The 18,255-nt window shown below is 35.6% G+C and overlaps 1 protein-coding gene across 1 annotated transcript in view; it reads right to left on the minus strand.

The window, feature by feature from the left end:
* Positions 1 to 18,255, minus strand: part of dkk2 (dickkopf WNT signaling pathway inhibitor 2) — a 106,562-nt gene that overhangs the window by 45,495 nt on the left and 42,812 nt on the right. The window contains exon 2 of the mRNA XM_039759215.1: positions 1,610 to 1,760. Coding sequence (XP_039615149.1) covers positions 1,610 to 1,760 — 151 coding nt within the window. The remainder of the gene's footprint in view (positions 1 to 1,609; positions 1,761 to 18,255) is intronic.

Genomic DNA, 18,255 nt, shown 5'->3' on the forward strand with positions numbered 1-18,255 from the left:
ATTCAAACTGTACAAAACTAAAGTGTAAATATTTAAACATATAAAAAAGCTATGAATTAAAAAAAGAGAAAACAAAAGCAAAACAGAATAAAGTAAACCAAAAGTCCACAATTCAAGGAGAAGCATAAACAGGAGCCAAAGACCCAGCTAAATGAGAAAAATGTCACAGCTTTGAGGCTTATGCTGTAGGTGGGACATATAGAACTACCAAGTAACCCGAGTGTCCACTGCACCTAAAGGGTCCTGATTGCCAATGAGTGTTGACTTTTACAGAGAAACGACATAACTGGAACTAAGGCACTGATGCAAAATGACAAACACAAGAAAAGGAAAAAAAGGAAACTGAGCAGCAATAAGGGAGCGTGGATAAATTGTATAAATTATAAAAAATGAGAGCAGCAGAAAGAAATGAAAACCTAAAACTAAAAATAATCTAAACAGGAAACATTTTAGTTGTCCTGTGTAATAAAATTTCTGAATAATCAAAATAACCATCATAATATAATACAAAATAATTAAGTAACATCATTTTGTAATTGCATTTTTCTTCTTCACTGCCATTAGAACATATTTAAAATTTATTTTTAATTCTAAAAGAAAATTGCAGAATGTGCTTAAAGAGGACTCTTCAAAATTATGGCCACAAAAACTACAGGTTCCCCTTCTCCCACAATGGAGGCTGTGACTTTTTTCAAGAAGGGAAATTGAATGTCTTTTTAAATTCAAATTAAACTAGTTTATTAATATTCTTTTTAAATGTCATATCTTTGCTGTGCAGAGATTTTGTTTTACATTCATGATGCTGTGCTTTGGGGCACAAAGCTGAAATATACTGTGTACACTTTGAGGTTCTTGTCCAACAACAACAAAAAAAAAATATCAAGGTAATTTATTCAGTATTGAGGGAACTATAACTTTAAGCTATAAAATAAGAAACTGAGTGCAGCAGTCCGTCCTAGAACTAGACAGAACAAACTGTCAATATAACAAGAACAACATTAGCTAAGACAAAAGGTCACCAGAGGAGAGCAATGAAATGTAAAGCTTAAGTAGTCCTGAGGTGCATTATGAGAGCATGCATCTAAATACGAGGAACATATAAATACTGCACCTCACTTGAAAAGATTATATAAAGGAACAAAACAAAATCTTATTTGTTGTACTAGACTAAACGATATGGGGTTTGAGTCTGCATTATTTACTTGGCTGCCCTGCCCCAGTTATCGCAGATTCTCACTTCTGTTATTTTTGAGAAGAGCTGCGTTACTTCTCTGCCAGGAAGCCAAGTCTTCTCACAAATTCACCTAGTGACTCTAGAATTAATGAGCATTTTCTTTAGGAATAGCCATTCAAACAAACTTCTTGGGACTGTGTGGGATACTTTGAAAAAATTATTAGTAGAGTATCCCATTGAAACACTAACCGAAAGATGACAATAACAACAATGTGAATTTCCTCTTGGGATTAATAAAGTATCTATCTATCTATCTATCTATCTATCTATCTATCTATCTATCTATCTATCTATCTATCTATCTATCTATCTATCTATCTATCTAATAGCATTTTTTATCAATGCTTAAGTCAAAATTGATAACAGAATGAATACCATTGCTGCAGTGATTTCCTGGGCAGCACATGCTGTTTCTGTTGCAACGTTTCTTCTTTCTCCTGCAAGCCAAGCATCTGGTGGGACCCTTCTGAGGACTGTGGCAAAAGCTTCCAATGCTGCATTCCTTATCATTGCTACAGGGATACACCTATAGAATACAAAGAAAAAGAAGACAAAACAAAGGACACTTTAGTCTTGTGGGGCAAACCATATTAAAAATGCAACATATCTCTGTTCTAAATGAAGAATTGTCAATTCTTCTTTTAGCAGCTTTTTGCATGACTGATTAATGCTGAATGATTGGTCTCTTTTAACATCACTGCACTTATCCTATACATCCAGAAGTGGGCTTTATCTATAAGTTAGTTTCACACATGTATCCACTTACATTATTTTGAATTCTCTTTTTCTTTCAGGTTTACTTTTTATTTACTTTAATTACATATTAATAGTGTATGTGAAAGTAATGTAAGGCAAGACATCAAATACAATTTTGTGGATGTCTTTCTAACAATTTTTTTAATTTTTTCTGCACGAAAATACTTTTTTACTTGATTTGTGCTTAACATATGCAGTTACTGTATTTCATAATTCCAATGTAGTATATCACTTTAAATACACTGTAGATAGACAAACATATTTACTGACCATGCTTCGTGGATTCATCATCCTGAGTTCCCTCATCTCCTGATCCCTGACAGATCTTGAGCAGCTTTGCCCAGATGAATGTAGAAAAATTGTATGGATTTAGACTACTGCTAAAAATCCATGTCCGAGTATGACTATTTTTGTAAGCTACAAAATTTTACATCTTGAGCACATTTTACAAGTGCAAATTACATTTTAAGCACATTTCACAAGCAAAAGTTACATTTCGAGCATATTTGTAGAGTTACATTTTAAGTGTGAGTGATCATGTGATTTTTGGTCGTGTTCTTGTGCGGTATCACTACCAAAGTTATCTGAGAGTGAAAGCACCAAGACAAGGGCAGAACTTTGTTCTTCTGGCTAATGGGAGTACTCAATGCTAACCAGCCAATCACGAGGCACACCTCTTTGCCCTCCAAAAGGGAACATGCATAGTTTACTCAATAACTTGGAACTAAACTATAAGTATGGCATTTCTTTGTTGGTTTGCTGCAGGTGTTGTATCCATTTCGGTACCCCCTGTTCCCCATGGCAAAAATGTCAATCAAACCTTAAAATCAGTGGTGTTTCACGGCCCTTCTCTACACATCATTGCAAGGACAAAATTCTATTCTTTAAAAAAGCAAAATTCCTGTTGCTTTCGCTCTCAGATAATTTTGGCAGTGATACCACTCAAAAACAATGCCAAAAATCACATGACCATAAAACATTCACGCTCAAAATGTAACTCAAAATGTACTGAAAATGTCACTTGTGCTGACAAAATAAGTGGTACTTGGACACAGACTCCATAAAATTGTAATGTCTTTTTTGTATAGATATTTTTTCCAGTATGTATGTAATTTCTAACATCATTCATGTGTTTATTATATTAGAAAAACCGCCTGTACATTTGGTGACAGCAATGTAAACTACACACAAACACTGGCCAGGCAATGAATCAAACTCATGCCTGTGGAGTGGGGAGGTAGAGGGCTAATCACAAAAGAAGTGTGATGTTTTGCCAGCTCTGAATATACCACATTGAAAAGCATTAGTCAGTTTATGAAGTCAAACATAATCATATCTAGCCTGGCACAATGGTAGCTGTTGTTAACACTGCTTCCTCACAGTTACTTTACACCTTCATAATTTTGGGTTTGAATCGTATGCCCAGTTGTTGTCAGTGTAAAATTTGAATGTTCTTCCTGTGTCTGCATAGATGTTTTCTCCCACATCCCAGTAACCATACTGTTAGCTTAATTGACAGAATTGTGCATGTGTGCCAGGCCCTTGCATACTTGAACTTAAATAAGTGGGTCTGTTAGATGAAAAATCATGTGAAGTGATTTACAAGAGATATTCTTAATGGCAGTGGAGAGGAGGAAACTAACACTGCAGCAGATAAACAAATCCATCTGTGTGTACAGTTGTGACAGCGCCAAGCCAGTAGGCTACCCAGTCCTTGCCATTTAACCATCCCACAGACAAATTTATTCAAGCAGGTGTGCAGGACTATCAAATGACAATAAATAAGAATGTGACAGAAAAACATGCGGTATAGCTCATGTCTTAAAATGTTTTCAATTTTTCTGATTATTGGTATGTGGTTTCACAAGGAGAAAGCATGAATTAGCTCCTGCCTCACTTCTTATTAGAAAGTAAAATAGTAAACTGATGAAACTTTCCATAACTTTTTGGCTGCTTTTTATTTTCTCTGTGTTACGGAGTGGTATTCTCTACAAATCAGATTTCCCTGCCCAGAAAGATGCTGTTAGATTAAGCTAAGTGAGGCTGTGTCTGACAAATTGCTTCTAATATTATCTTTGGCAATGGTTTGTGAGATAAACACTAACCTAATATGTATATTTACTTTTGTTAAAGTGTATACTTATTATAAAGAATATTTATTTCGTTAATACTTTAAAAAAAATCAAAAGGAAATCCTTATACATATCTGCATTTGAAGCAGGTGCTAACACCACTGCCTCATGTATATCACATTCTGCATTTGAATGCCTCATTCTGGCATTGTCCGTGTGGAATTTGCCATGACCAAGTGGGTTCTTACCCAGGTAGCCCAGTTTTCTTCCCATATACCCAAAACAGTTGTGATGGGGTCAATTAGTAACTGTGAGGCTAAGTGTGGGTGTCGCATGAATAGGCCCCAGTTTGAAATGATTATCTGCCCAGAGTTGGTTCTTGACTTGATGTTGCGGGGGGAGGCTTCACTCCTTGACCACAAAGTAGCTAAATTAAGTATATTTAAAGGTGTTATATGTTCTGAAGCACTCAGCAGTTATGTGGTTTGCTCAGTACTGGCTGCAGAGTACATTTCTTTGTCCTATTTTGTTCAATGTCCTGGGGAACTCCGGATATCCAGGCCATATATAAACCCAATACATTGCTCATATAATCAAATTTTTAAACCAATACATACCAGTTTAAATTTACACCCCAACCTTCAATGTTGTGATACCTATCTGTAGTGCTGTGATGTTTTTTTTTGTCTGAAAAACAGTGTTGACTGCCTTTGGCTTTGATTTCACCATCCTAGCAATTCACATAATATTAATCAAATAATACAAATAATAATAAACCAGTTCAAGTTGTGTGTAGCCAAATGGTGGTACCTTATCGTATTTTTTTTAATTTGCCAAATGTGCAAATATGTTAAAGACTTTTAATCTGATCAGTGGATTTTGCAAGGGTTTCCTCTCACATTCACACTGATGTGGTGTCAGGAAGACTTAAAAACTTTCAGGCAATTGACTTGGTTTTACTTGTGTGTTCCACCATTCCCTTCAGGGCACCTTCTTGATCAGCGCTGGTTGCTACAAAGATGGCCAGTGGCTGGGTATTTGTAATCAGCATCCTAAAACACTCAATTCAGTGTCAAAACACTTCAAATCTTACTTCCCAGGAGTATCAAGTGTAAATCTTGGTGGTGGTATCAGTCCATGGCAGGATCCACACACACACTTGCACTCGGTTACACAGCAGTCAACTCTGAGACACCAATGAATGTAATGTACATGTTACTAGAAGAACGGGCAATGCGCATATAAAATGGGTGTGAACATTGGAAAAACGCACATATTTTACAAATCCATAAACAGTGCTCTTGGGATGGGAGGAGTAGTATTAACTACTGCTGTGTTGATGGAGAAAATTGAATTAGAGGGGAAATTATTGTCACATTTATTTTTTTTTTATTGACATGTGAATTGACATCCCATTTATAATTCTGATTATTAAAAAATAATTGGATCGATGAACATTAAATAATGAAAACTCAGTTCTTGTTTATTTGATAATAAGAGTCTCTTATATGCTATAGTTCAGACAACATTGATGCAATTATTTAATTGTTATGCGTAAAATGTTATCTTATGTATTCCAAAGCTAATTGGTATTTAAAAAGTGTAATTTGATTAATTGTGAGCAACAAAGGGGAATTTAATTGTGCCTTTTATTCACTTCTGAGATGGTGATTTCCATTCCTTACTGTGAGTTAGGCTCTTGGGGGTAAACAGAGGTAATGGAAAGGTGAGGCAAAGCAAGTGATGCTAAAGACATTTATTACAGCAGGATTTATGTTATTTAGAATCTTCTAAAATATGAGCAATGTTAATGGCTGAATGGATGACTGGTAGACTAATGAAGCTGCTTAGTAAAAGTAAACAAGAGGCATAGCCAAAGACAAGCCATACAGTTAAGTCAGGGATAAAGATACAGCAACAGGCAAAGAGTTTGTAGAGCGCATCAGTAAGGCCTTTGGAAAAGGTTACGGTGGATAAACAAACATTTAACACTGAAGCTTGCATTGTAAGAATGCACTCATTTTAGTTACTAAAAAATTAAAGTGTGCTACTACTGCTGATAAGAATTCTGCACAAGAGCCATTTATTCAAGTGAAAGCAGTCGCAATCCAATAATCTGACACAAACACACAGCATTTACTGATAAAAAAGATACAGTTGAATGCTTAAATAGATTGCTCAGAATTTTTCCAAGTCTTACTTGTCTATCCAGGATTAATAACAATTGTAACATAAGCCATGTGGTTTAGACATTTTGCTGGTGGTCTCACATATAGAGGCTTGCATTTAGTAAACACAAAAAGATAGATAGATAGATAGATAGATAGATAGATAGATAGATAGATAGATAGATAGATAGATAGATAGATAGATAGATAGATAGATAGATAGATAGATAGATACTGCCCAAGTTTCCTCAATCTCTATGTGTTAAATGTTCATTAAGTACAGGGAGGACCACTAAAAGGGGAGCTGAGAACTGCCTCAGAGCATGCTTTGCTTTATTGTTAGGAAGTAACCAGAAGTGCAGAATCCAAGATATGGAGAGCCAGAATGCCCCAAGAATATCAGGTAGGAGGCTAAGAAATCACTCCTTATATTTAAAACCTTATGAGGGGGTGTTATAATAGGAGGAATGACGAAGATAAAGAAAATATTGCTATCATTTTCAAGAGATGGAACGCTTCCTGAGAGGCTGTTCAAGGCAACCCAAAATGGACTTCAAAATACATACTTGCAGATTTCTTAGATAATGATGCTGTTACCTTACTTACTGTGTATTAAAAAAACATCACCAGGCAGTAGGATTTAAAGAATCTCTTTTGGAGCCTCGTCTCTTGATTTACTTAGAGCCCTCAAGAAGCCATAATTGATTGATTGATTGATACGTGTGTACTGTATATACTGTATATTAATGCAATACATACTGTATAGAAAGTTATTCTTCAACATATTTAAATCAATTAGGGTTATGGGATAGATATAATTTTATAGATGTGTCATAATAAGATCCTTAATAACAAGGAAGATGAAGTTTCTACAATTCAGGCAATCAGTGGTGCAGATATTTTACAGGTGATTGAAAAAAGAGTGCTCAAAAATGTTAGGATTACAGATATTAAAAAAGCAAGTGATCAAATAAGATCTAAACAAACTCGTAATCACAAATTAGGCATAAAGCCTAAACCAAACTGAAATTACTTGAGAAAGTAAAGTAGTTTTCCCTAGCTGACCAAACTTTCCTTTATTTAGAATGAAGTGCTGACAGTTAGTAACAACACACTTTGACATTATAGACATATAGCATATGAGACACATCTCCTAGTGAGCAACCAGTTCTAAAGTGGTGATGCTCAATGATGCCATCAAAATGCAAGTTAATTACAGGATAAAGTAAAACATAATATTAAGATTTACAATGTTATTTTGACAATGTTTATACTTGTTATTGCATGTGTTTATTTATGTTGTGTTACATCATTTGTGAAGAATGTGTGTTCTGGTGTACAAGGTGCATGGTGAGGGAGTTGAGGGTTGCACATCAGCTAAATATTCTTTACCTTCACCCTTGGCCAAGAGGACCTTGTCTGGTCAGATGAAGTCTGATGTAATCAAAGTCCCGCCTCCCCCATTCTTTTAGCCATTTAAACAACCCAGCAGTAGTAAGGCATCATCATTTTGAACCAGGCACAGGAAAAAGACACATCTGTGTAAACCCTGCCGAAGTTCTAAGGATGGATGATTTCTTCATTCGTCCGTACCTGGGTTAGTCCATGGTGCCCCAAACATTGTTGATGTTTTGCTTTATTTTTCTTCACTGTTCTAAAGAATATATATATATATATATATATATATATATATATATATATATATATATATAAATATATATATATATATATATATATGCCCTTTAGTCTATTGTTAATTTCATTTGCTTTTTTATATAGACTAGCCGTCCTCGCGGCTCTGCCTGCATAGTAGTGGAACAGGACAGTGAAAAGGGCCCTGCCTCCCCACTCCTGACGTCACGCTTCCTTCTCCCCTAGGCCCACAGCCTCTGTCTCGGATTAGCACAAATATCACTCCTGCAAGCAAACTATGATTGTTAGTGCAATTAGAGAAGTCACAAAATCAACCAGAATGTTCAAGCAAATTATAGAAAAAAAACAATCTAAATCCATTAAGTTGTTCTCTTGTTCACTAGCTAAGCAGAGGTAAGACATACTCCATGAGGCCAGTGTATGTGAGTTAGGAGGGCCCCTACTCCCTCCCATTAGCTTGTTGTGTCTCTCGGATGTGTGCAAATAAATCAGCACCGCAAGTGAACTATGATATCTGAGAAAGAAGTCGCAAAATCGACCGGAATGTTCAAGAAAATGATTGAAAAAACCAAATCTAAATTTGTTAAGTCAGTGGTTCTCAATCTGTGGGGCAGGCCCCCCTAGGGGCGCACGGAGATGTGAAAAAAAGAAAACAAGATTTAAAAAATATAAAAAAAACATTTGTTGAAACAAAAACAAATTAACTTAAATGACATTCTGATACTAGAACAATAAATATAGAGTTAGATAAATGTCGATAAAAGTTAAGTAGGTATAATAAAATATGCATCTACATTTCAAAAAAATGCTAGGTGGGGCGCGATTAAAACTGTTATGAAAACTCGGGCCACAAATACTTAAAGGTTGAGAAACGCTGTGTTAAGTAGTTCTCTCATGAAAAGTTGACAGACAGACGTTGGATTTTATATATAGAGGGATAAGTATTAATTTTCAATGCTCACTTTCTTTGGTTTATCTTAGCACAAGAGGTTAGCCAACCAGACTGTGGAGGAGCCAGTTCTGAACAGGATATCAACCTATGACAGGGTTACTGCATTACTGCATTGGGCCAATTTAGAGTAGCCAGTCATACTAATTGCATGTCTTTGGGCTTGGGGAGGAAACTGACTTATCATGAGGAAAACCATACACAGAGGTAGAGACCATACAAACTCCACAGAGAGGGCACCTCAGCAAAAAACTAAAATAAAATGTTGTGTGCCCCCTTTACACATAAAAAGCAAAATGTCTGACAATTCGGTATGTGATATAATGACAAATGCAGATATTTACAAACTATATACTGATTGACCAAAACACTGAACAATGTTAATTAATAATTGCATTACTCTTGTTTGTTATTTTCCAACAACTCTTATATCCGTACCAAGCAATTTTTTTTGCCCTACTGTGCAAGTATGTATGTCACTTAATTTTTTGTAAAAATAAGAAAATTCAATTTTACACTGATTTACAATACACAGGATATAATAAAGATTATGTTTTGTATAGACAGCCAACAACTAAAGCAATAAGATGGCTATCACATTTGAAATTAGCCTACCATTTCCATTGGCTTACATAACATGTAATGTGATTCTAAATAAAACAAAAAAATCAGTTGCCCAAATGTAAGTGAATTACTGTATATGCCAAGAGCAAATAGATTGTGGAAGTGACTGAAAACTATCAGATCTATTTGGAAGGATAAACAAAGAACAGAATATTGTTATATTTTGTCTTGCAAAAAATGTCATTATGTGTTGAAAAATACTTTGAACAGTAAAGTTCTTTGCAAATCAGTTTTGCACTTTAATAAAATAATATTGCCAGTGTGGTATGCAAAGAAAAGTGTGTTGTCTTTCATTTTTCTCTTTCTGTAAACACTCTACTTATACATTAAGCAAATCTTTTGAAACAAATTGTATGTTGCAGAAGATCAGAGTTGCTGGGGAGGAGCAGGAATAGAAGTACAAGCACATTAAAACAATCATCCATCAGCAACTACTGCTGATTGGCATGTGGCTCATCATACTTTATTCTTGGCAGGAAAAGTCCACCTAATTAGCAACAATTCTCTCTTTCTATGTAATTAGGTGAAAAAAAAAATTCAGAACAGTGGAGATGTCCCAAGTCAAAAAACACATAAACTCGGTAACCTGATCGTTGTTTACTTACGTCCCTTGTGCCCCATGGCATCGTTTTCTACGAAGATTAAATTCAACCAGATGGTGACTCCTCCATGTAGCAGAAAAGCATGCTTTTATTCTGAGTGTTTAGAGAGCAATGCCCCTTCCGAGCACAATAGTAAGGTTTATGGTCACAGGAGCAACTTTGCATTGGAATCGTAGTTATTGAATTAGGTGGTAATTACTAAATCTGATCCCAGAATTTACGGCTGGCGTATGTTGCCCACTGTTTTATTTGGGCGCCTGTGGTATTTTTATTAGCGGTATTTCCTTATGGAAGCAATTAAATCAAGGTAGAGTAAGGTCATTACATTATTTACTTGTTTCAGGGAATTTTGTTCCAAATCTGACATCTACCTATTACATTAGTGTTTGGATCCCGATCAATTGTAAACAGAAAAACCGACATTTAAATATATAGGGATATTTCTATTTATTTAATTTTTAAGCGTGACAAAATATGTTTATCAAGCAATAAAATGCTTGACAGATGCTGCATTTTCTGATCAGATACAGCAGGTTCATTTGTAGTTTTGCCTTTGCACCAACAATTCATTCTATTAGAAATCTTTTGTTGCATCATTTCATTGAAGTATCCATCCATACATCTACTAAATTTAAACATCACCAGGAATTTAAGTTTATCTTGGCAGCATTACAACTCCTGGATAAGATGAAAGAGATGAGTGTTGACTTTAGAAAGGCCAATGCTGTGTTCACCCCACTGCACATCAATGGCTCTGTAGAGAAATTGGTTAACAACACCAAACTGCACCTGGCAGTTGACCTTATTTGGCCAATTAGCATCACCTCAATAGCCAAAAAGTTGCAGCTGCATCTCCATTTTGATGTGCAGTAGAGGAAGGCAAGCAAACCTCCTCACATTATCACCACATTCTACAGGGGCACCATCACCTTCTGGTATGAGGACTGAAGTGTCTCTGACTGCAAGGACCTACAACAGATAGTACATACAGCAGAAAAGATCATTGGGACTGGTCTACCTTCCATTAATGACATCTTTATTAAGCACTGCATCCAAAAATTCCAGAGAATTCAACCCTTCCTATGATCTTTTTGTCCTACTTTCATCTGGCAGAAGGTACCATAGCATCCAACCCATTTCTGACAGGTTCTACAACAGCTTCTACCCCTTGGCTGTCCAGACTTAAACTCTGTGGTTGTACACTGCCCTCAGATCTGCTCCTAGTAGTTTATCTATAAGCAGAACATTTATTATTACAGTTGTTTTTATTATTATTAGTTGTTATTATTTATTTATTACTATCTATTTCAATGTATTTCCTATTATTAATGTATCTATTGTTCATTTATAGTATAGTATAGTATAGTATAGTATAGTATAGTATAGTATAGTATAGTATAGTGGTGCAGTTGTAGCATTGCTGTTTCACAGTAAGGAGACCAGGCTTCATGTCCTGGGTTCTCCCTGAATGGAGTTTGCATGTTCTTTCTGTGTCCTAGTATGCAGAGGAAACTCAGATAGATTTGGGCGGAACATGTAACTACTACACAAACCACTGAGTCTTTAGGTCAATGTGACTAAATGTATTTTCTGTAATTCTGACCAATACTGACATGCACAATTTGGTTCTCATACTTCAGAATTTTGGGTGTAAGAGTCTGGAGCAATGAAGGAAACTGTTAAACCAAATGGAGTATATACATTTATAAAGTCTGAAAAGAGGAGCAAGTTATGCTAAGCATAGACAGGCTTCTTTTTTATCAATACAACATCTAAAAGTCGGTAAAAACTATTGTGTGCCTTGCAGTATTTCATATATTTTTATTTACCTTATTTAACAACAAGATAAGCATTTCAGTCTGGGACAGGTGGACATCATTATCACTCAGTTTTTAAAAAGCTTTAGGGAGTTTGTTTATTGATTACCAATCATCATATCATTTAGTTTTAATAAATGCCACTAAACACAGTTTTACTTACAGCACATGTTGGACAAAAATGAGCACCTAAGGACTGATTGAAATTTGAAGCTTTTACTTAGCCAAAGTTTAGGAGACCACTTGATGGCAGGAAACATCAACTTAATATTAAATACTGCAGATGCTGGATTATGGGCAACAGTGGTCACTTGTGGTTTTTTGTGAGAAGAAATAATAACACGCCAAACTTTAACAGCAATTCAGTTATTAAATTTCTCTGGCCAAAAATTCTGGCTTGTAGAATTAAGTAGCTAAAACAATATCAGTTTTAACTTTAAACTCAACTTTATTTGTCCTCCATAACTCCACACGAAACCTGCTGCTGTAAACTTTATTTGTTCCCCATAACTCCACATGAGACCTGCTGCCGTAAAAATTCCATAGAATATTAGGGATACATTTTTCTAAATAGTAACATAATGTTAGAACCCATCTATTAATGTCTGCATTCAATGTTTATTAGCCTTTGCAACATCTCCTTTATATACAATCTTGTATTGCCTGTATTAGATTTCGTCTCTTGCATGTATTAGATTAGACTGGCCTTTTTTCTTTCAGAGATTGACTATCCTACTACAGCTGTCAATGCCCTGTTTACAGTTTACAACTGTGGCAAATTAGCAATCAGACAATCAGATATTTTACTCAGGCCAGGTGTAACCAACCATGCATTGTCAAAACCATACTGACAGGTATACTGCCAATCCTGGGCAATGTGCCAGTCATTTGTATTGCACACTAATGAACAAATGCAGACTTGCATACTGTAACAGACCAGTCAACTGCACCCCTAATATGCATTTGTCTTTGTTGAAGATAAGATAAAAATCAGGGTCCCTGTAGAAAACATGCACAGACATCTAGAAAAAGGAAACAAACCTGGTTGTCAATCCATTCTTGTGGAGCAGTAAGGCAACAGTGCTAAGCATTACATTATAGCGATGTCTTAAACACCATCAGATACACCTTTTTTAAACTAAAGTCTTAATTAAGTTTAGATCAGAATATTTGGTTATTTAAGAATATGATTGTGCTTTCACCAGTTTTTCTAAAGTTCAAATATTTTTGTTGTTTGGCTTGTCACCTCCAACCTTAAATCCCAGGCAGAAGAAAGTATGCTACCACCTCTTGCAACAAAATGAAGGTTTTCATGGACATAAAGTAAAATAAAATTAAAGTGGACACACACACACCAAGCACACACTTGGGACAATGTAGAACTGCCAATCTACCTAACCTGCATGTCTTTGGACTGTGGGAGGAAACCGGAGTACCCGGCTGAAACCCACGCAGACATGGGAAGAAAATGCAAACTCCATACAGGGAGGACCCGGGAATTGAACCTGGGTCTCCTAACTGCGAGGCAGCAGCGCTACCACTGCGCCACCGTACCACCCCATAGGAAAAAATAGCATACTGAATTTAAGGACATTTAAGGAAACATTTTACTTTGAATAAATGCACATTCTGTGATCAAACACACAACTGTTACAGTTAAACTTCCGTATTGCACATTTTCAGGTACATTCTCAGCAATTATACAAAAACTCATTCTATACTAGGGAGCAGAGAAATACAATAGTAATTATGATAGACTATGCTGAGACACTATACTACCAAAACTACAGATGCAGAGCAGTAATTTCACAATCTCTGAAGCATAGGAGGGTCAGAAACACTATAACAAGAAGATAGATTGATATCCCTTAGTACTTATGGTTGCCAGTTCTTTCACTATATAATGTTAGTGCTTATGAGTGTAGTGCATCTGCCCACACCCACTGAATGAATGATCAGTTAATTACATCTACCACCTATCACTTAGCTCCTCCATTTTTCCTCAGAACAGCCTGAATACATTGCCACTTTGGCTCAATAAGCTATCAAAAGAGTGGCACAGGGATTTTCAAGCATATCAACACACACATTTATTATAATAAATGAACCGGTGGAGGATCCATATTTTGAATACCTCATTTCATGTCATCCTGTCGTAGAATTGAAATCTGAAGGAGCCCTGAAAGAAGCTGTTCCAGGACCTACCTAGGCTTGTGTTATGGGATATTATTCTACATTGAAAGGAGTGCACCTAATCAGCAACAATGAGTCAATATCCATTAGTATTCAAACACTGCTCTTCTTGTATTATGAGTTCTACAATTTTATATGCCTTACTGTTGGCTAGTTATGTAATGTATGTTTATCATTCATGTTCAACAATATAGAAGAGATACTATTCCTAATACATTCATACTGACGTTTTGGACTTGCACTGCATTGCACTGTTGGTAGTACTGATCCTACCTACCTGCTTTAAATACCACTGTCTGGCCATAAAATGTTGTCAGTGATTTAAACTGTCAGCTACATGGCTAGAAGAGGTGCCCCAAATAAAAGATGCCACTCAGTGTACACACAGCCTCCAGCTGTGCTGTTCAAACCCTTCACTATTTTAAAACCTTGTTCTTCTCAGTTTTTAGGAAAAAAAGACAATGATTTGCCCTTTACTGTTTGATATGCAGAATATTTATGGAAGGATTCCCAGCCATCTTAGTCTATGAAATCTTTATAGGCCATTAGCATTCAGTACATACATCATGCACTATACACTCTGTGGTCTGTTGTAGGGCTCCCCTGAGATGTCCCTGCAATACCCTAAAAAGAAAAACTCTTTCATTAACATAAATAAACATACAGAGATAGGTAATACAGAAGGTGGATTAATAAAACACAAAACAATGATGGTTCTCAAGTCCTAACAAAATACACAGGATTCCCACGTAGCCAGGTAGGTGGCTCCTTCACTCTCAACTATAAAAATACACAAAAACCAAAGCACTACTTCCAGCCTTCTCTTTGTTATCCTTCTATCACACTGGCCCCTCTTCCTCTGCCTGGTAAGCCGCTGCAAACTACTTCGCTCCTGACTCTTGGTTCAAATAGTCAACAGCCTACAGTGTCTTTTAGCCTTTTGGCCAGAGACTATTTCTGGGGCAGGTCTGAAAATCACTTCTGTGTTCAGGATTTGCCCTGGCAACTCCTGTGGCCTTCCTCCTACAACTCACTTCAGTGACCCCAGGTGTCCATGCAATCCTCAATGCCATATTTGCCTTAAAGGGTCAGGCCAGGAAACTTGGACATTACAAAGGTCAGATAGGAGACACCTAAACTTGTAACTTCTCTAGTGCTGGAAACGTACTTCATACTTCAGGGTATCCTTCCATTATTTATCAATTTGGAATCTCTTCTGGGACCCATACAAATGGACATTGATTCCAGGATGCTGCCTGACATATTCTGACAATAGTTACACTTGCAACGTTTTTATCTGCACCCTGTGTTGGCCATTTATATTTACCATCTAAAAAAAGCATAAATAAAAAAATATATTTTTTTTTAAATATTGTATGTTCCATACATATTTTACCATTTAGTTGCTTTTTTGTTATTGTGGCCCCTCCTTCCATCCTGCAACTTTTCTTAAATTATACTCAGGTTTATACAAAACTTTGTATAACATGTTAAAAGATGGTGGAAATTTTCCTTGGTAGGTCAATCATCACTGTCTAAATGTGTGCTTTTCACTACAGTGTGTATTACCACATTTTACAAATCAAAGATACCTTTATTAAATCCCACCAAAATCAGCAAAACTCAGAATTAATTCTTTCATTGAACAGTACTTGTAAATATTAAAATGTTCAGAGTTTGTAAATTTTGAACTAATAAAATAAGAACACTTCTAAGGGGTGAATATTGAGCAGATCCAATCATAAGTTTAAAACTTTCTTTCTTTCTTATTATTGAAAAGAGATTATTGTGAGATTGCTTATGTAATTTTATATAAGTTGCAATACTGAGAAGGGAAATCTTTTAGAGGAAGTACTAGGACTTGTTTTATTTAGGTGACAAGCTATATACAGTAGAGGTGAGTAAATTATGACAGTAGGTTTTGGGAGATATGTAGACAGTAAGTTTGAGCAGCTATCCTAACTTTCTGTATTTATGTTGTACTCATGAAAGCAAAAAATAAGGCACAATAACAATTGACTTGATGTAAAGACATTTAGTAAAGAAGAGGAGGACAGGTACAGGTCTGAGAAGAAGGATTGGGGTACGTGCAATGGAAATTAAAGATCAAGCAAGAAGCAAAGTATGAAGGAAGAGCTGGAATATGGGGGCAGAAAGGACAAGAAGAAGCCAAGTGGAAGACAGAAGGGCCTTGATAAAAGTGGAGCAATAAAATTGTAAAGAATGGCTCTCACCCAAAAAGAGGACATAGGAGGGTAGAAGAAAAGATATTGTAAGATATTGTAATATAACATGTAAAACAGTCACAATGCGTTATATTAATTTAATATTCACAGAAAAAAACATTAATATTGCATTATTTTCATTTGATTTAATTTTTATTTGATACATATTATACAGAGTCCTGAAGCAACTAGCAAGATGTCTTTTGCAAAATAATTGGCTTCTTGCTGATCTTTGTAAAAAACAAGTAATGGCAAATACTGTATACTATCTATCAACACAGATTAAAACTTCTGCCCATGACACATTGCATACTGACAGATTTAATTTATTATTTTCACAATGATAAAACTCTTTAGACCACACGCAAATAGACCTATATTTAAAAACATAACAAAAAACACAATAAAACAATGGCATATGAATTAAAGAGTCTAAAAGAGATCAGTCCAAAGAAAAAAGAGCATAATTATTGAGTTGAGGTATTGATCACTGAAAACTAACTGAATCACCCAAAATCACAACTTTTTCACAAAATGTGATAACCACATATCTAATTACAGCATTAAGTCAGCTTAATAAGAAATATTTACCTGTGAATCCTGTTTTGGCCACAACTAAGCTTGTGGCTACTCTAAAGATAGTTTTCATATGTAATTGAGAGGGGTATCTATCTTCTTACGGAAATTGTTCTCTACCATCAAGACAGTCTCCTACTCTATTAAAGGCACAATGGAAAATTGCAATAATCTGCTTCACCCCTTGTACAATAATACCTCAGTACAGAATCTAAGCGGTTTGAAAAACTGTTTCTCTGTAGTTGCATAAATACTGCATATGATCTATGAGTCACAGTCCTTTTAAATTATAATAGTTTATTCATCATTATAAAGCTTTTGCCTCTGATTTTTAACTGTATTTTTACAGAATATAGATCTTGCTTTTATAAATTCAATGTATTCAAATACAAAGTACTACATGAGTTCATGCTTGTGTTCATATTGTAGCCATTCTTCTGTGATAAGTCTCTAACTGTATACACAATATTCGAGTAAATTTTGTTAGTGCTAGAAAGCAGTAAATGCAATCTCATGTAGTCCATTTAGCTAGCTGCCTTTAAATATGAGACTTAAAAATGAATTTTGTTATGTTTATCTCTGATTTTTTTTAGTGTTGCATGCAGATTTTGCATAGGTAAAATTATGTCTGAATTTAGCCTATAGCTGGTAAGAACTATTTTAACAACAGTTCCATTAAAACAGTTATCCACAGAATTGACTACAAAGCATCTGGCTCATCTTGAATTGCAGGCAGATGTGACACTTAATCTCTTGACCTGTGCTGATTGATGTCATGTTAGTAGCTGTAAGATAGACATGCCCTCAAAGTTAATGTTAGCCATGTTTTCTACTGCTGTAAATACAGGCATCATAAAGTGATCAATAGGTTTCAGTTGCTGCATGCAAGAAAATAATTTTCTCATATCATTTTTAAACTTTCCTCTTTTTTTAAACAACAGTGTTGTTTGCTTTAATAGTCTTAGAATTAGTTTAAACGTTATATCCACATAAATACTATACCAGGTAGTATCCTGATCCATTAGCCATCTACTCCTATGATGATCAAATACAGTAACGCTTTGATTGAATGTACACACACAATAACTGTCACAATATGTTCACCTGACTTAGCATCATGAAGATCAACCATTTAACCCAATTTCAATTTCAGCTTTGAGCAGTAAACATAGTAGCAACTATACTGCTTGGACTTCAGAATAGGTCATCCACCTGAAGCTAAACATGTTTGGGCCCAGCCAGTACTTGGATAGTAGATCATCTAGTACAAACTTGGGCTGCTGTTGGAAAACGTGTTGGTGAGATCATCAGGGGGGTGCTTACCCTGTGGTCTGTGTGTTGAATTGAATGCTCCAGTGGAGTGAAAGAGACTCTTTGTTGTAAAAA

The sequence above is a fragment of the Polypterus senegalus genome, chromosome 7 (genome assembly GCF_016835505.1).
Source record: "Polypterus senegalus isolate Bchr_013 chromosome 7, ASM1683550v1, whole genome shotgun sequence".
Classification (NCBI taxonomy): Eukaryota; Metazoa; Chordata; class Cladistia; order Polypteriformes; family Polypteridae; genus Polypterus; species Polypterus senegalus.